Below are 19,750 nucleotides of genomic sequence, written 5' to 3' on the forward strand. Positions count from 1 at the left end.
CTTATTGTTTTTACTCTCTAGTGCACCAATTAATTTTATTTAACAACAAAATAAGTTGCAGCTACTTGGCTTATCTTGAAATCTGATCAATTGCCATTTTATTTCTTTTTTGTCTTTCTCTTTCTTCTCTCTCTCTCTCCCCCCGCTATGTCTATCTTCTCTTTCCTCTTCATCATCTTCTTGTTCTTCTTTCTCGCAGAGCAAGCACCTCTGAGACGAACACCGCCACCACGAGCAGCGCTGCTGTCAACAACCTTGAAAATCTCAAAGCCGACCAAGAAGCAATGGATCTGCTCCGAGCTCGATCGAAGCCTTATGGATCTACTTTGACCACTCCGGCTTCTCCTCGATTGGGCATGATCATAGTTTGTGGTAGACTCCTACTTTGATTTCTTATCAGTAGAAGGTTCTTGATTTTTTTTTTTTTTTTTTTAAAGCTCAGTTTCTGAAACTGCAATTTCTGGAACGTTGTAAGTAAACTGAAACTGCAGTTTATTGGAGTTGCAGTTACTAACTGCAGTTTCTGAAATTACAGAAACTGCAGTTTATTAGAGTTGCAAGCTTGCAATTGCAGTTGCAGTTAGTAATTGCTAGTGAAACTGCAGTTTATTGCAGACTTGCAGTTGCAGTTTCAGAAACTACAGTTTTATTGAAGTTGCAGACTTGCAGTTGCAGTTACTATAGATGGAACTATAAAAATTGAACCTCTTTTTTTTGTTTTTGTTGTAGCAGTTGTAGAAGGATGCTTGAGAGTGAAGATGAACAATTGTCGATTTAGTAAAGTTGAAGAAACAAATCGATTTGGCCAAGAAAAGAAAGTGTTCGCATGTTATATTTTGGGTTGGTGAAAAGTGTTTGCATGTTAATAGAAATGGTTTGGGTATTTTTGATTAATATTTTGATTTGTTAGTACCTTATAATTAATATAATTAATAGACTCAAAGCATGGTAATTGTGGTGAGGTTTCTAGCTCGATAATTACTTTATCACTACCTACGACTACTTTTAAGATTCCGTTTGATTTGTCAAAATGGATATAAAATTTCTTTTTCATGTTGGTATATATGTACATTAGGAATGTACGTGTTAGCAATTAGCATCCTTTGAAATTGCTTTTTCATGAGTTTTCATGAGTACATATCTTCCATTTCTATCAGGTAAATAAATAAAGACATGGCTAGAAACGGAATAAATTTTGATTTTGATTACTAAACGTACCAAATATGGAAATGAAAATAAAATTACATTAACCCGTTTGACACTGTTTTTAGATCTGTTAAAAACGCTTTCACTAATCTGAAAGCGTTTTTAGTAGCATTTGTAAAAAATAAACAAAGTGTTTTTTTTTTGTTATAAAAATGTTTTTAAGAGATTTTATGAGAAAGTGCTTTCTCAAGAAGCACTTCTAAATGTTTTTGTATGAAACACTTAGATTTTTTATAAAAATTTGGATGGGCTTCTAAGCAGAAATGCTTCTAGCAAAAGTGCTACTAAGTAAAACACTTTCTAAGAAGCACTGCCAAACGGGTTTCCAGTAATTTTAAACACTAAAAAGTCATTCATTCTTATTTTTTAAAATATGCATGAAAATGGCATTTCTAAATAACTTATTTTGATGAACCGAATAGAGTTTTAAGAGTTTCATTTTGATTTTTGACCATTTCCTTTTCTAAATAAAAAATATGGTATGGTAAATGCAACCATATCGATACTGCATATATGCACTTCCAAAAATCTGAAATCAAACTAGGCTTATTGGCTTATTTCAAACTAGGCATATGTGCTCCATGCATATCTTGCGTACTTGAAAAATACAACCACCCTTTTGTTGCTTTAATAATTAAATAGACTGGAGTGGCAAAAAAAAAAATTAAATAGACTGGATTGTGATCGACCATACTGACGTCAATAATGTTGCTTTGATAAAATTTCTTATTTCTTCAGCGGAGGAGGCCCATTATTCGGCCCACTGAAGGATTATTGGGCCTACAGAGCTCGGTGTTGTAGAGACTAGATCGTCGCAAGAGATCCCGGGACTGGGAGCCAACAATCCGTTATGTGATCTTACGCTTCTCCACGTATGCGGATAATTCCCTTTGCCACGTCAGTCTCTCTACACAATCAAAACAGCCAGCCACAGCCCTCCCCCAAAAAAATTTTCGTTGCCTTTCGCACCATTTCACTGTGTTTTTCTCGGCAACCAAGCAGATTTTCCCACCGGTTTTATCTTTCAACTATATGGCCACTAAATTTCACCATAATGGCTTTCTACCATCAAGGTGCTCAAATTCTCTTTTTATTTATATAGATGATATATATTATATATATTTTTCTTAATTCTTCACAGCTTACTTTTTTTTTTGCCGTACGTAATTTTAATTTCTGAAAAGCTAGGGTTTTTGAGGATGTGATATAGGATTACTCACTGAATTTATGTTTAAGTATTAACTGTAGAATTTCAATGTTTGGCTGCTGAGAAGCTGAAAGTAAAGAAGATAAGATATGACATATTGTGGACGGTTGTTTTGCATTAATTTAACTTGTTCGTTTTAGTTGATAAGGATCTCATTTTCTTCTAAACCAAATAGTAGATTTTCGCTTTTGTTCAATTGGGATTTATCAATAACTGATAGAGGACACTCCCTTTTAGCAGATGGAGTCCTAAATGTTACTTTTCTAGTGCCTGTTTTGGTAATCAATGTGCATTATGTGCAACTGTGTTGTACTCTGTTTTCCTGACAATTTCTGAGAATGTAAGAATATTATGTGAGAAATTGTGTGGTTTTTAAGTGTTTTTGCACTTTTGTATTGAGGGAAAAAAATAGAAAACCTAAAAAATATAGCAGCTAAATACTAGGGTGTGACAACCTTGAAGTGCCCATTGTTTTGTTATTAATGGCAACCCTTTAGAGTTACACGTTGTATGTGTTTGTTGCTTACCCTTGTACTTGGTACTTGCAGCTCTCCAAATCCGTGGCATTCATGTAAGCCGACTAGAATTCATTATTCCTGCAATAAAGTGGTTGATTGGGACCACTTATTTACTAACTGGGGTTATTCAAGGAAGAGACGCCTTATACGAGTTGCTTTGTTAGAGCACAGTAATTATTTTGGTCTTAATCACCGAGCGGTGGGATATAGGAAATGCTATCTAAACTTTCGAAGAGCAAGAAGGATGGGTAACCTCTTTCCCCTTGCATCTGCTGATGATGGCGTTACAGTCAATGGGAGTCCCCAAGCAAGTACCAGTAGGGATGTTGAGGAGATGAAGATCAAACTCAATCAGTCACTTCATGGTGAAGATTCTAGTGATGGACTTGTCCAATTTTTACATGAAGCAGCAAGGGTTTTTGAGTTGGCAATTAAGGAACAGAGTTCATTCTCAAAATTCTCTTGGTTTTCAACTGCATGGCTTAGTGTAGACAAAAACGCATGGGTCAAAGCACTATCTTATCAGGTATTGCCACAAACTTCTGGATGTCTCTCTAGAGGCCACAACATGTATGCCCTATGTTATGATTCACTGCATGCTGCAACTAGTTTATAACAAAGGAAAATACTACCATATGGCTGTCTTTGAGGATATTTATTGTTACAAGAAAACCAGTACCGCTCGAACTTTTTAACTTCAGTAATGGAGATTATGCATGAGTACACTCAATGTTTCTTCCTACTTGGTTTATGCCAATCTCTTAGAGTTACTGAACTTATCTTCTGTTCCAGGATGTGTCTCCCATAGTACGGCTCTCATATTTCTCTTGTTGAATTAGTAATTTAGTATTAGAAGTTTTATCATTTGTATACAAGAAAGACTGGTAGTCCATGTCTCTAAGGTCATGTTGTTACTTCATCCTTTATACTACTCTATATCTTGAATCTCTTCTCCTTTTATCATATATGTAACTGGTTTATGTTTCTTCTAGATCTTCTACATAGGTCTAATTTAGCGTGTATTGACTTGTGAACTCTTTGCGCTAGTTATTGTTCTAGGGTTTGATTAATTAGTTGTTTATATATTTAATTATATGTTATACCATTACTGAGGCTATCTGAAGTTCATAAATTTCTCAGGCTTCAGTGTATTCCTTATTGCAAGCTGCAAGCGAGATTGCATCCCGAGGGGATGGTAGAGACAGAGACATAAATGTTTTTGTCCAAAGGAGGTATTACCTCACTTGTATTTTGGAAGTTATGAATTCTTGTATGGAAGTCAACTATCTAGTAGCTTGTCATATCAGTTTTTCAGTTAGTCAATTAAGACTATGATTTCCTTTATTGTCAATGCTGTTACTAAGGATGTATTATTTAAATTTGGACTTTAACAGTGAGAGTCTTTTCCTGCATATTGGATAAGGATCTGTGGTCTCTTCCTCACTTGGATAACAGTGGCATAATTTGATGTCTTGTACAGCCAGTTTAAATAAGGCAACCTTAAAGTTTTAAATTATTAGCATCAGCAACCTTATCTTTCAATGGAGTTGACTGTTTGTGTAATGGAAACAATTATATTTTTAAACTGAAAATTAAGTTGATTAATATGCTAACTTGATGGTGGAAAACGTGTACTCCGTTTATTTTTCCAGGAATACTATATTGCAGACTTTGAAATTTTAGTTATGTGGATTTGTTAATGCAAAAGTTTCAGTTGCTACTGATGTGTGCTTTCTATCAACTTGGTTAGTTTTAGATTACACTAACCCATAACTAATGCATTAATGCAGTTTACTACGACAATCTGCTTCCCTTGAGAGCTTAATCCAGGATCAACTATCAGCCAAGCAACCTGATGCTTATGAGTGGTTTTTTTCTGAGCAAGTGCCATTGGTGGTAACATCCTTTGTTAATTATTTTGAAGGGGACACACGCTTTGCGGCTGCAACTAATGTGTATGTTATTATCTGTTGTTTAATGTGTTTTATAATTTTGTTAGATGGATCTGAAGATTATACAGAACTTATACTGCTTTCAATTTTCTTCCAGCTCTGGGAAGGGAATGCTCTTGGGTTCTAGCAACAAAAGTGACATATCGCTCCTAATGCTCGCACTGACTTGCAATGCCGCAATTACAAAACTGGGGCAAGCAAAAGTTTCTTCCCCTCAATTCTTTTCGACAATTCCAGATATAACTGGTAGATTGATGGACATGCTGGTTGATTTTATTCCTATACACCAGGCTTATCCTTCTATAAAGGATATTGGTCTGCGCAGAGAGTTCCTTGTTCATTTTGGTCCTCGAGCTGCGGCTTGTAGAGAGAAAAATGATCGAGGTTCAGAAGAAGTTGTTTTCTGGGTGGATCTTGTACAGATGCAGTTGCAGCGAGCTATAGATAGAGAGAGAATATGGTCAAGACTCACAACATCTGAAAGTATTGAGGTTAGTGCTTAATGCTTCTGAATGGGTATCCCCAGGGACTACTTATAGGTCTGTCACCCTTCCTAAAGGTGACTTATTGATTGGATGGTTCAAAATTGAAATAGTTTTGGAGCTAACATACTTGCAGGCTGAGAAAATGAGGTGTGGAATGCATAAGTGTGAATTTTCAATGTCAGGTCCATCACCACGAAACATTATATTAGTTGTAATGGGAAGAATATTATAAAACCATAGTAGTCATCACTATTTGTCATTTGTGTGGCAGACCTGTTTATGATGAGGATATGTTTGGGAGAGTATCTGAGGAATTAGGAAGTGCTGAGTGGCCGTAGCTACTATAATTCTTACATAATTTAGTACTGAGCAGGATTCTCTTGTTGTACAAATTTTGACTTAATGGTCAAACCTTTTGGATATATAGAGCATACTTGATACTCCACCCTGGAATTCCTTTGAGAGACGTTTTGGTTGGCCAGCCAAAATAATGGGAGAGTTTTAAAGATGTGTCTCAAATGTGAAGAAATTAAGATAAGAACCAGATAGTGAAATTGCTTAGATCTTCTTGAAAATGTGAGAAGAAAAGGCCAAAATTTCTATAAGATATAACAATTAGGTATGTTGGGGCCTCTAAGCCTTTGTGTATATGCAGTTTCAATGCTCTACTATGTTCATGCTGTTAATGGAAGCTAATACTGAATTAGTGTAGGTATTGGAGAGGGATCTGGCTATATTTGGATTCTTTATTGCCTTGGGTAGAAGCACAAAATCCTTTCTATCGGCAAATGGATTTGATGTTTTAGATGATCCACTTGAAGGCTTTGTTAGGTATACCTTGATTCTTTTGACAGGTGATGCTTAAGTTTGGAATTGCTTTTTATGGTATGGATTTAGTAATCTTGATATCTGTGCGTGCAGGTTCCTCATCGGGGGCAGTGTCTTATACTATCCTCAGCTTTCATCTATAAGTTCTTATCAATTGTATGTAGAGGTCAGCATGTTTTGTCATTACCATCTTATGGATAGATTTGGTGGTTCAATTATGATAGTTAATGATATTTCTATTCCACAGGTAGTCTGTGAAGAGCTGGACTGGCTTCCATTTTATCCTGGCAATTCTGGCTCCCTTAAACAGTCGCATGGCCATAAAAGTAAATGGGAAGGACCTCCCAATTCTGAAGCAATCCCCCAAGTTTTAGATGTATGCTTTCATTGGATGCAGAGTTTTATCAAATACAGTAAATGGTTGGAGAGCCCTTCTAATGTTAAGGCAGCAAGATACCTGTCTAGAGGGTATGTGAACTCATTGGTACATAGTGATTGGACAATAAAGAGCTTTGTTTAAAATTTTTAAAAAAGTGTTTTCCATCTTCAATGTTTAGGCACATCAAATTAATGGAGTGTATGGAAGAACAGGGTATATTGAAGTAAGTTATTGTCGCTATATCACCCTCTCTGTCTCCGTATATATATATATATATATAGTACTGTATATTAGAAGTATCTCTCTCAAGCATTTCCATATTTAAATGTTTTCTAGTATTATTAATAATTAGTAAATTACTAGGACCAAAGGATCCCCCTCCCCTACCAAGAGCTGTGTTGGTTATGATTTTGTTTTTATCTGACCATAACATTCACTTGGATTACTTAATAGTTGGAGATTACACTTTCTAAAATGTGATGCAGGAATGCAAAGATGGAAAGCTATGCCAACAACATTGTTAAGAGGACTGGGTCTAGAACTTATCCACCAACTGAGAAAGAGTTGGATTCTTTTGACAAGGTTAGCTTGTTTGCTTTTTTGTTACGTTCATTTCAAAGATGGACTATACTTAATGCATCTCTTAGTAAATTTTTTAACCCACAATTTCTCCATATAACTTTTTGTGTTAACCATGCATAAATGGTCACAAGGGGCTCTATTTCCTGTTTGTGTGTTCTAGGCTACTAGCTATTCTTTTAATACTTTCTATTATTTTATTAGGCAATATAGGGGATGCTTCCGGGGCTTGAACCCGGACAAGTTCCAAACACCATGGATTTGCCAGCATGCTATTTTTAGTACTTAGTATTTTGTGTTGATTTATCACTGATTTTTAGACTCATGGCGTTCTGGTGTCAAATAAATTTGCATGATGGTTAAACTGGTAGTTCTGAGCCTTGCCAATGCAGTGTCCTACTTAACTGATAAGCTACATGAACAGGTTTCTCAATCCATTTGTGGTCCTACTGGTCAAAACCTTAAGAAAAGGTCCCTTTGTGGCTGCATTAACCAAGCTTATTCTATTTATTTTGAACTTGTTAAATGGTTCTGATGTAATTGTGGAATTGGCCTTTTGTGTCAGGCCTTGGAGAGTGTTGAAGAAGCCTTGGTAAGACTAGAAATGTTGCTTCAGAATTTGCATGTGTCAAGTTCTAACTCAGGCAAAGAGCATATAAAAGCTGCTTGTTCTGACCTTGAGAAGATAAGGAAACTTAAAAAAGAGGCTGAATTTCTGGAAGCATCCTTCAGAGCTAAAGCAGCTTCCCTTCGGCAGGTATTTCTTCATTTTCTTATAAGATTTGGCCAACCTTTGTGTGCTTACAACTTTTGACCACCAACATCTGATGTATGTGCACCACCCAACTATCTTATAACTTGATAGTTGGTAACATTGCAGCTTTTTTTTTTTTTTATAATGTATTCAGGTGTCCAATATATGGCTTTGTTTCCAGAGTACATGCTCATTATTGGATTTATTTCATGTTTTGTTATAAGTTTTATAACTAAAAGATAGATGCCTTGGCTTCTTGATGTTGTATAAAAGATGTAGGATAATTGCCTACAAAGTGTTTCATAGTTCTAGTTACATGTATCAGATAGAAAATTCAATGATGAAAACCACCAATTCTGCTGGTGTTTTTGCCTGCATTTTTAGGGTATGTTGTTTGGTTTCCTTCCCAATCCTGCCTATTCTAGGTTCATAAGTTGTTTTTGTTCAGACCAGCATAGTGCACTTTAATTGCTTCACTCAGGTTTACAGTTATTATGTGACGTTTTGGTCCTTGTTGGATTATGCGAAATCTCACTTTTCTTAGTTATACTTTGTGTGCTTGTCATCCAGGAAGATGATGACAATGATTCTCAGTCTTCTACTAACGAGCAGCAACAGTTTGTTAAAGGGAAAAACAGGTGTGAAGAGCTCTTGTCCATGTGCTGGAACCCCCTAATTTTTAATTTCTTTTTTTGTGGTGGGTTTATTTTGTTTAATATATTTGGATGAAAAACAAATCTTATTTTAAAAATTTATTTGTAGAGCTGCCAGTAACTATCGCAGATTGTGGAGCTCCTTTATGCGCCCTCCAACCAGGAAGCCCAATCCTGAGTTGATTGTGGATGAATCTGTATGCCCCATTTTCACAATGATCTATTGCTTATGCATTTGCTTATTCTGTTATTCACTATCGTGCTATCTAATTTCCAAATGCATTAGCTTTTAGCTAGAATTCTTGCATCTAAAAAAAATTGTGTATGCTGCTAGCTGAATTTAGATATTGTTTTTTTACCAAAAGTGCATAACAATTATTAATCTGATTTATTTACTTTACGGTTAGGGCAAGGTCATTTATCACTAGTGGTTAGGTCAAAATTTCTGCTGAGATAACATCTGTTTGCGTTTGCATGTTATTATATTTATGCTTTAACCTCTATGTTAGTTTGTTCGTGTAACTGCTCTGTTTAGCCGTCTGTTATATTATTTTTGCTCCTTTTTGTTTTTCCTTTAAATAGGAATTTCAGAAGTTAGGTAGTTTTTGACTTAATTGGGTTGCCTAGTTCACCTTGTTGCCCCTTGATGTGGTGTTAGCATCTACTCTAGCTGAATGGAGATAGAGAAGCACTCTCTTTCACTCACTGTTTGCAGCTATGTAACATGGCATACAAAGACCATAAAAAGTTTGAGTGTGGAGAAAAGTTTATTAAGGAGCTCTTGGTTCTCTGATTTATGAGATTGTTCCTTGTTGTTATCGTCTCACTTGATTCAGGAAGTGCATAAATCTATTGTTCTGTTGAAAATTGGAAATGTGCACTTTCTCAAAGAAAGTTACTTGATGACTGTTGTTTTCTTGCATGCAGGAAAACAAAATTATTGAGAAGACTACTCCAAGTATAGATGTTGAAGACCCCGAATCAAATAAAATCTACCGTTTTGAACTTCTAAGGAATGAGCTGATAGAACTTGAAAAGCGGGTGCAAAGGAGTGCTGATCAATCAGAAAATGAGGAGGTATTTTCTAAACCGTGTGCAACATGATACCATATTCCTCGGAAAAAGTTGACGTGTAAACAGTCCTAAGTTGTGAGAACTGCCATTCAAACTCTGAGTGGTTTTCGTGTTCTTATGTTATTATGGATTTTTATATCAGGATGTTAAGTCTGCTGATGATAGTTCTAAGTACCGCGATGATGCTGGAGCTGCTCAAATAGTCCAGATTCAGAAGAAAGAGAGTATGATTGAAAAATCATTTGACAAGCTAAAAGAAGCTAGCACGGTATGAATATTTTCCGGCTTCAATAGGCAAATGATGATCTTTGTCAATTAGTAGACATTGTTGGCCCAAGGAAAAAAGAAATGAAATTATGATGTTTAGAAATCAAGTATTCTGATCACCTTAGAGTTTATAGCTTTGCTTGGATCCTTATAGGTTAGGAAAAGTTAACCAGATTCAGTATTTTGTGATCTTGGCAGATTCTGTAGGTCTCTGGTTGTGTGCTTAATGACAGATTGGCAATGTAAACATTAATAACCTTGTCAAGCAATGTCATCAGTTAAACTGTGAATAACCATTGTTTATAGGTTTTCTCCCTTTTTTGCTTACCTCCTCCCCTCCTACATATTCTCTCTTCCATATGCACTTGTACCCCATTGAAAGAAAAACTGAAGCAGGAATAAAAGGCTTTTTTTTCTTTTTTTCCCTGTGTCCTCTATCTCATTGCTTCAATACGTGCACACTAATCTATACATGTTGAAATATAATTACACCTGCAAAACTCCTTGTAAACAGACACAATACACCTATGTGCTGAACTTGTGACATGTGTAACCTGTTGAATAACGTTTAATGTTGCTTTTACTCTAATGTTTTTGATACTTTGATGAGAAAACCATTCACAATCAGGACCAAGCCTCCTTTAACCCATCCTTCATTTATCATTTCAATTAATTATCTGTGGACGTCTCTGGTATAATTTGTGGTTGATTATGAGCAGGATGTGTGGCAAGGAACTCAATTGCTAGCTATTGACGTTGCTGCTGCGATGGAGTTGCTTAGAAGGGTCTTGATTGGAGATGAACTGACCGAGAAAGAAAAGAAAGTTCTACGGAGAACTCTGACTGACTTGGCATCAGTTGTTCCTATTGGTGTCTTAATGCTTCTTCCCGTGAGTTTCTTCCTCATATCTCTCTTAGTTCAATGTATTAACATATAAATTATTCTGGCCAAATATGTATAAATGATGAAATTATCATCATTTTTTTCATCTGGCTGATGCGATTTATTATTTCTCTGTCTCGTCTCAAATCAGGATCATCATTGGCCCTTTAGTTCTAACTAGCATTTTTGCCTTATCAATTGAGATGGGGAGTTGAGACAGCTAATTTATAAGATTTAGACTTTATGTTATTAGGGAGGTTTATTGAATCTTGGTGTGTTTTGGATATGCTGTTTGGGTATATTGCATTATTGTCCGACATTGGATGTTATTGGAGGAGGTTTATTGATATAACTTGGCGTGTTTTGGATATGTTGTTTGTATATGTTGCATTATTGTGTGACATTGCAAGTGAATAACTTCTCCAAAGCTGTACCTTTGTCATGGTGGAATGGGGGGTTGGGCTAAAGTATCTTCAATCATAAGGCTAATAAAAGAAATAAAAAAGGAATAGATCTTTCAGCTGTTTCACCTAACATTTATCGAGAACTTAAGCTAAACCTGTGCTATGCAGCCTATGCTGCAACTTTGGTACTCTTAGTTGTTGACCTGTTGGAACTTAACATAGAGAATAACTTGTGTCCCACAGATCACTGCTGTTGGACATGCAGCTATGTTGGCTGCTATTCAGAGATATGTACCAGCTCTGGTGAGTTACTTCTGGTCCCAAGAGTTTCAGTCCCAACTCTTCACGAGAAACCACACTTGAGTTTGTTAGGGTCCATTAATATGTTTCTTTGACAGATACCATCAACATATGGACCAGAAAGGTTGTATCTCTTGAGGCAGATAGAGAAAGTGAAGGAAATGGAAAGCAGTGAAGACAGTTCCACTGAAAGTGTGGAGGAAGTAGCCTGAGTAGAAGCAATGCTGATTATGTACAGTTTTCGAGACTCAAATAAATATTCAAATTTAAGGTACCCTATCCTTTCTTTTATTTGGTTCTGAAACCTTTTGCCAGTAGATTAGCATAAATAAGTTCATTCCATGTGTCAGGCACTCCAGGTAAGCACCAGTGGCTGCAGTCTTGTGGAGCATCCGCTGGAGTCCCTGATTCACGATACTTTGAAGGGTGACTGTCACTCCTGAACTCTGCTAGATATGTGATGTTTAAAAACTGGACCTTCCAGTTTTTGTGGTCCATCTGTTTGATTGTTTCAGATATGTATATATTGTTCAATGGGTCAGCTGCAAAATTTTTGTAGTCTGTTTCTGGCTCCATATAGGTATCACACACTCCCCCTTCATTCCATGTGCCGTTCCTGCAATTTCACATGTTAAAACCTCTTAGATTCATTAATTATCAATTCCTTTAGGCCATGCTTGGTGTGTGTGTGTGAAGAATGTAAATGGATGTATGTCTTGCCTGTAATGTATTGGGGAGTAGCTGCGGAAGAAAATATGAGTCCTTTGAGGGTCTAAATTCTCCAATGCCCAAGATTTCCAGGTTTGTAAAGACCTCCTGAATGCTTCCATGACATCCATTGTCAAATTCACATTCCCACCAGCTTCCTCGAAGTAGCAACCCCTGAAATAAACAACATTTCCTTCCATTAACTTCAGCCTACAACAGGTAAGTAAGTGAGTTTGGGTAAGTAAGTGAGTTTGGGTAAGTAGATGTGTGAATCGGTTGATAGGGAAGGTATGGTCATACGCCTTTACGGTTTTGTCATCGTTCCACCAGTGGCTAGCACTGAAAACTAGAACATCTGCCCCAACCCAATTTCTGGAGAACCAGTGGAGTTGGGCGAGCTTGAGTGCGGTAATGACTTGGTTTGGTGAATTTGGAGGTGGGTGCCCTACACGGACGAGGAAGGGTGCCCTGTAATATTCAACTGTGAGGTTGTAGTCCTGGAACCGCATGGAGAGAAAACCCCTGTGTTTGGTTATGGGATTTCCATTTACTTCATAGATTCTAGACTTGTTGGATACTGCTTCTGCAAGCATGCATAGCAAAGATTCCCACTGGTTCCTCCCGATGGAGTCACCGGCAAACACTATCCGTCCGTTTCTGCTCCTCTCCAGGAAATCACTTGCATTAAATCTTTAGATCATGCATGTGGAGGAAGAAGCAAAAATCATCAATGGGTTGATTTCATAAGTAGTTGAAGTATAAGCAAAGAAGAGAAATTATATTTGTCTCAATTCGATAGAATAAGTACGTACATCAACCCTATGAAACCAACCTCTCAAACTAGATGTAGGACATCATTCGCTAATTTTCTGGTTCTTAGAGTTTAACCTATAATGGAGAAAATTTTTGCCCACCATCTTTTAGTTCTAGCATTACTACTTACGTGTTATACACACTAATTATGATTCTTTTTTGTAATAAATACAATCATGCATATAGGTTAAAAATGATTTAGCTATAATATAACATGTGACAAATATTGAGTGAAATGATAATGTTACACCATAGTTAAGAGTGATGAGGACGATTATTATCCCTAAAATGTAGTTAGAATAATGTATGAGACTCTAAATGCAACCCCAACACTGAATTATCTATAAGATAAGCATGCATGCAGCATGCAGGGGCATGCATGAAGCCATGAATAGGGTTCTGAAAACTACTCCGGGACTTAATAAACTCACCTTGAAAGATCACAGTCAGCCGGTTGCCACCGCCATCTCCGATAGCCTTGGTCTTTTCGACCACTTAGGCTGCACCGGAATCCGGGGTCAAGAAACGGGCACTTCTCAGTGTACAACTGAAGTGGACGACTACTGTCTGGGACCCATCTGCCATAGGAATAGTCACAAGTTCCAAATGCTTTGTTGGGATGACGATTTGGAAGGATTTGGGAATATAAGAAACCCAAACGAGATATAAATTGTGAGTCAAATGGGGATACAAGACTGAGAATACCGATGGAAAAGACTAAGAGAAGGAAGAAAAAGAGTGCATAACGAACTTCTCTTTTGATGGGAATGGGAAAAGGGAAGATTTGGAGCTTCGTAGGTTGATCATCAGAGGCTTGGAGATCCATTAGAAGAGGACGGAGAACCCTTTTTTTTTTTTTTTTTTTTTTTTCTTTTTAATATTTTGAACAAGTCTTGTGGGTTCAGATATAGAAGGGAGGTAGGGAGAGAGGGAGGGAGAGATGTGGGGGTGTGCACTGAAATTATTATGGTATTAAGGGTAATAGTGGGATTTGCATGCTAATTACGGGGCACCGACGTTTTCTAGCTCCATATATATATATATTGATTTTCTTTTCAGAAAGAGATCAATATAGATATTAAATTTTTTTGGGGTCTTCTCTTCACTTTTGCATGCTAGGGGTTGACACGTTTCTTGTCTTGACTTAACGTGCACACCATGTTTGAAGCAGCTCTTTCTAAATTTCCCCACCTGTTACAGAACCCATAAATGTTGGACACATGCATTCACAGTTATAATGATATTTAACCACATAGATGTCATTTTTATTCAGGGAATTAATATTATATTCTGAAGCTTTTTGCCATTTTTATTCAGCTATTAATATCTTTAATCACAAAATTGCCAGTCTTCCCGTAGATAGTTGACTTTGTGGTGTGCGAGTATTTTTAAAGCGAATTATAGTTCACCGGGTATTTTTCAATTTTCATATTTATGAGACAACAATCATAAGATACATTCCATTTCTCTAGGAAATTGATCTTATCGGAATGGTTTCTATGAAAGATTAAATATGAGGGATTGTTTTATAGTAGCTTTTAGATTAAGTCAATGATATATATTTTTATTAAGTTAAAACCTCACTTATATTCATTTTATTACCTTATAACTTCTTTTAAATAACTAATTTTTATAAATAAATAAAAAAACCTCACCAAAATTCATTTTTTTTCTCATCTTGTTTTTTACTTCATCTGTCAATGAGTTTGTCTCAAATTCTCCTAAAGTATAAAATGAGGTTTGTAAAATTTACATGTTAGCTAGGTTTTAACTTTGAAGAGCTCGAAATTCCAAAATTAAAATCTAACATAATGCCAAAAAATTATGTATCATTTAATTAATTCAAGGACTATTATAAAATAATCTCTTATTATTAGTTTCTCATAAAAGTCGGACTCTTGATCTTATTATTTGAAGGCTAGGACACCTTGTACGTACTAGATGAATCTGAGTTGTGTAAGCAGTTACATGAAGGTTCATTAGCGATTAGTCTTTTTTGAGGTATCCTAATAAAATGTGGTCATGACAAAAGTTATCAGAGTCAACCTGATATGTGGCCTCACGGTCACTACAACGTCCATAACAAGAGTTTGGGTAATTGGGTCTTTACAAGGTTGCTAGAGATATGATACTTGTGGGCATGATTTTGGGTCCTTAAAAGGTCGCAGTTTTCCAAATCATTAAATGAACATGACTTCTAAATGCACGTCCTTGCATTGCAAGCTACTAGAAAGAAGTAATTGTATCTTAAGGCATATCCAAAAAAATTTCTTCGTGTGCCCAAGATAAGAGGAAGTTTTCATATAATTTTTTCTTTGAGAGAAAAAAACTCTTAAATATTTCTCATTGTCCTTGGTTCAGCTTCTTTCAAGCATTTTAATATCTTACCCCCATACTTTCATTCTAGTTCAGTCCCAAGTTTACTTTTTATAGACAAAACCCTTATAACTTTTAAATTTCTAATTAATTAAAGTCCTATAAATGTACGGGCACACATTTTTTTTCTCACAATTTTCTGGCGCCGAGAAGTTTATTTTTCTTCTCCCTCAAGCACTTGATGTTGGATTGTTGGTTTTATGTTAAGTTTTATTTTAGAGTTAAAATTTAATATGCAGCTTTTATAAATTTCATTATACACCCTATAAAATATGTGGTGAACTCGTACTCTATACCCTAAAAAACAGGCGAAGGAATCAACGGCGAGCGCTTGTTGCAATGCTCAGCTATTATAAAAAAAACATTGCTGAGTGCTCAGCACCATTTTCAAGTGCTTGGTGTTGAATATTAAAAAATAGAAAAGACGTGGCAATGGTAGGTTTTATTTAAAAAAAAAAGTGTCCACAAAGTTTCAGTTCAAAGTCATAAGGACTACAGTCTACTTTTTTGAAAAAAAATATTAAAGAAAACGTTAGAATGTTACAGAAATGTAACGTGTTTGTCAACTTATGAGTAGGGGCAACTGCCCACACTGTACCCTTAATGGGTCCACCCCTATAATCTTATACCGCAATTAATTTGGTCAAAACAATTGTTATAAAGTTTGAGTATTCATCACTTAATCAATACGCCTAGATTGAGTCCATAGATCCTCTCATTATCATCCTCACAGATATGTTCTAGAATTGTAATGTGGTGAACAATGAAGGAAGCACAATATTTCTTTCCTAGAGGTCAGTTTGTAACAAAATTTGGCATGATCTTTGACATGTACGTTTGAGTACTCCTAACACAAAATTCAAGAAATGTGATTAATACAGTGCTTGAAATGTGGAATTTACGTACACCTCATATGTTATTCTCTCTTAAAATATGGTACATATTATATTCGCATGCCACATATACCCTGTAGAACTTTGATTGTTGGGAAAAGTATCTTACAGAAGTACTCCTGGGCTCCATATCTGTGTTAAGTCTAGTCTGCTGAGCAGAGCAATGCCTGATGGTATGCTGCCAGTTTTAGTTCCATTGTATAGCTAGTTGCATGTAAAAACAGTAATATGGCCTATTCTATTGTATGATAATTAAGAAACACAAACAATTAACTGGACTTTGGAAACAATCAAATCCAAATTAATTGCTGCTACTGTGACTAGTGGGAGATTGAAGAAATGCATGCTATACTCTTTTGACAAGTAGCCCTTGATTAATCTTTTTTTTTGTCCTTATTAGAAATAAATTGTGTGCATCTAAGTTTAAGTGACTGTCTAGCATTAGACATATTAAGTGGGATATATAGTTCCCTAAATTGCATAAATGTCTTTTAAGGTAAAATTTCACATTTGTATGCTCTCAGGATGGTGAAGTGAGAGACAATATCTATGTAATGTAGGGAGCCAAAAGACTTGGGCCTCCAACAAGTGGTATTAGAGCTAATTTAGTTTGGCTGGAACACATAATATGTGATCATTATTCGAAGTAAAACAGACACCTGGTCAAATAACGCTTTCAAAATGTTAAAGTTGAGAACAATATTGATGTAAAGTTTGGCTAAAGGAAACCAGCACAAAAGGTTTCTTATTTGAATCACACTTGCTTAATTATTGCTTGTGGGGATTATAGATCGAGGGTGAGAGATATGCATGAAATAGGAATTTAGTCACAAGAAATAATTTCTGCAGCTTTTGTGTTATCCTCTGCATATCTAACTAGATTATTATTTTGGTTGGAACAGGAATGTCTGATCCAGCCTGGATGATTCCTCAACATATCGATCAATCGAGTTGTATATGTCCACTGTTTACAAATGATATCATTATTGTCCCTTTTTCATTGGACATTGTAATATCTGCTGGACTAGTGAATCTTCAGGAAAGCCATCTGAATAGGATTGAAGCTGCAGATACAGCATGGTGTGCCTTTTTTCTTATTTGGAAAAATTTTATATGACGGACAACTTATATGGGACATAAAATGGAAGGGTGAATGACACTTTATGTACAGAGCAGGGTGGAGGGAGAGAAGACTGAAAATGACTTGCATATATGATGGAGGATCTGGCACAGTTCCAGATTCATAGTCCATGACCTATGAATTTTATCTTTTTCAACTTGCTGATGGGGCATGTGTTAGGAATTGTGTGGATTAAGTATAATTAATTATCTCATATCAGATTCTAAATTTGATATTTATTGGCGCTCATTTTCTAACAACTTAAGTTTTTGGGGTTTAGTAGTTATGTAACATGGTCAAAGCCTTGTTTGCAAGTGAACTCGTGTTTGATCCTCATTTTCCATTTTTTGTTGGTTTCCAGGTGCAGGGTATCGGGCTGCACCTGCGCCTATATGTAATATGTTTCTCCTTCCTTCCATCTGTTAGCATCTCCACATATAAAATGGAGTTGTAAGTGAATGATGGTATAAGCCTTTTTGGAGTTCAGTGTTGTCTAACATAGATAAATCATAAATGACTCAAACAAAGTTGAGTATATTAAATGAGATACTTTCTTAAATTGTATTAACGCTTTTTGGGATAAAACTCCATATATAGCCTGATCTCATCCTAGATGGGTAAGTTGAAGGCAATATGAGTATATTTGGAAGACCCAAAATTAATTGGTTTTTTTAGTTAATATACTCAAATATCTTCTATCCAATATGTCGATCACCCTCTTTGGCTGTTTTAAGGTTTTTCAAATCAGCTGTTTATATCAAACTGAAATCATGTTTCCATGTTTTTGTTTCTTAAGGACATTTTGGTGGTTGCCCTAATATTGCTGATACACTGGCACTATTGCTGGGTATTAATTTATTCTTAAGGTTGAAGAGGTTAAAGTAGTCACAGACTAGTGGTGCTCTTTTTTCCTAAGGCTGGTACAAAGTGAGGTGAAGGTGAGGTTGACCCTAATGCTCCAAAGCAATAATAAATAAAGCCTGCTATCATTGAGGCTGAGTCTGAGTGGGAATGGGAAGAAAAAATATAAACTCACATGGTGTAATTTGTTTTGTATAGTGTACTTGGGTCTGAATGATTGAACTATTATTCTGGCAGGAGGACAAACTAAATATACAGGAAGAGTCCCTTCATTCCTTTTATTTGCCACTGACTAGGAGTTCAATCATAACTACACAAATCTATATGTATGATATATCTGGGGACCCTCATCCCCACTTGTAGAGGGAGTGAGCCACTAAACATTGGACTCCATCTCCAGAAGCCTGATCGAAGGTCAATGGTTTATCACTCTTGTCTCAATCTTTATGGGCCCTCACAATCACATGGCAAATGCTTAGCATACAGTTATTCCATCTGCCCCTATTCCCTTTTTTGTGTAATTCATTTGTATTGACATGTTATGTAACTTGTATTCAACACATGTTCCGCATTGTTTAGTTTGATATATTGTTTATATCTCAATAATGATTTCAATTTTCAAAGTTGAGTAATTATCTAACAGGATAACAGCGTGGGAACTAGTGAACTGTACTACGTACTAATAATACAAGGGATTCGCTGTCCAATTATTGCGTTTGGGGCATTTCTTTGATGGGTTGCATCATCTTTCAGTTTGATAGCACCCTGAAAATTGTCATTTTAGGACAGGCATTCATTGGTTTGGTCTGAATTGACATCTTAGTGAGCAAAAACTCCTGTGTGGTTTGAATCATATCATGTGGTGGATTCTAACCTCTTTAGTCTTTAGCAGGCGAGTTAAGCCAAAAGTAGTGATGGAGGTTGCTGCAAAGTCCAAACTTTCAAGTGTTTCAAGCACATGCCCGAGGAAATACACCATATAGTAATTAAGGTAAAATCATTGAGTAAATTAGTAGTCAATAACCTATTGCTTCTAGTTAAGCAGTAACCAACACTAGTCTTATTTTTCCACATCTTTGATGATTTGTGTCATCAAATCATTATCATCATTAAGAGAATATGAGACCATATATGGATATACATGGAATTGGACAGATCAATACTATTCATTCAGAAGACTTTTCTTTCTGATATCAAGTACACAGAAGCAAATTCCAATAAATAAAATTTGTCAAACACTATGCAAATAAATGAATGCTAGTACCAGAGCATCAAAACCAGCTTAGTTGATTGATTAGCTACTTAAAAGGGGGAGAATATTAGAATGAAAATATGAAATAAAACTCTTAAGAAATTAGACAGAAGGAGCTAGCTAGTACTGGTATGTGGTATTTAGCTAGTTAATTAGTGATGAAGAAGTACTTAGTACAAGACTGAGCTGCTGCAGGTTGTCTGTCACCCATCTATTCAAGTCCACCCACCCACACCCA

At 36.0% G+C, this 19,750-nt stretch overlaps 2 protein-coding genes across 3 annotated transcripts; one reads left to right on the plus strand and one right to left on the minus strand.

Moving 5' to 3' along the window:
• Positions 1 to 2,132: 2,132 nt before the first annotated feature.
• LOC147282121 (LETM1-like protein) lies at positions 2,133 to 12,163 on the plus strand. 2 transcript variants are annotated; one of them, XM_086246652.1, is made up of 19 exons: positions 2,133 to 2,279; positions 2,962 to 3,457; positions 4,072 to 4,163; positions 4,722 to 4,886; positions 4,981 to 5,374; positions 6,081 to 6,199; positions 6,290 to 6,362; positions 6,444 to 6,664; positions 6,754 to 6,798; positions 7,061 to 7,157; positions 7,720 to 7,911; positions 8,479 to 8,546; positions 8,671 to 8,758; positions 9,489 to 9,638; positions 9,778 to 9,903; positions 10,622 to 10,792; positions 11,433 to 11,492; positions 11,588 to 11,760; positions 11,840 to 12,163. In XM_086246652.1, the coding sequence occupies exons 1-18, from the start codon at positions 2,239 to 2,241 to the stop codon at positions 11,699 to 11,701; spliced, it is 2,712 nt and encodes a 903-aa protein (XP_086102778.1). In that variant the 5' UTR covers positions 2,133 to 2,238; the 3' UTR covers positions 11,702 to 11,760; positions 11,840 to 12,163. The 2 variants fall into 2 exon arrangements, with proteins under 2 accessions (XP_086102778.1, XP_086102780.1); XM_086246654.1 differs by lacking the exon at positions 6,754 to 6,798.
• Positions 11,778 to 13,848, minus strand: LOC147282122 (protein trichome birefringence-like 8). Its single transcript, XM_086246655.1, has 4 exons — positions 13,442 to 13,848; positions 12,498 to 12,887; positions 12,210 to 12,371; positions 11,778 to 12,105 (listed from the first exon to the last, which is right to left on the minus strand). The coding sequence occupies exons 1-4, from the start codon at positions 13,834 to 13,836 to the stop codon at positions 11,778 to 11,780; spliced, it is 1,275 nt and encodes a 424-aa protein (XP_086102781.1). The 5' UTR covers positions 13,837 to 13,848.
• Between the last annotated feature and the right edge of the window lie 5,902 nt (positions 13,849 to 19,750).

The sequence above is a fragment of the Dryas octopetala genome, chromosome 6 (genome assembly GCF_963921425.1).
Source record: "Dryas octopetala chromosome 6, drDryOcto1.1, whole genome shotgun sequence".
Lineage (NCBI taxonomy): Eukaryota > Viridiplantae > Streptophyta > Magnoliopsida > Rosales > Rosaceae > Dryas > Dryas octopetala.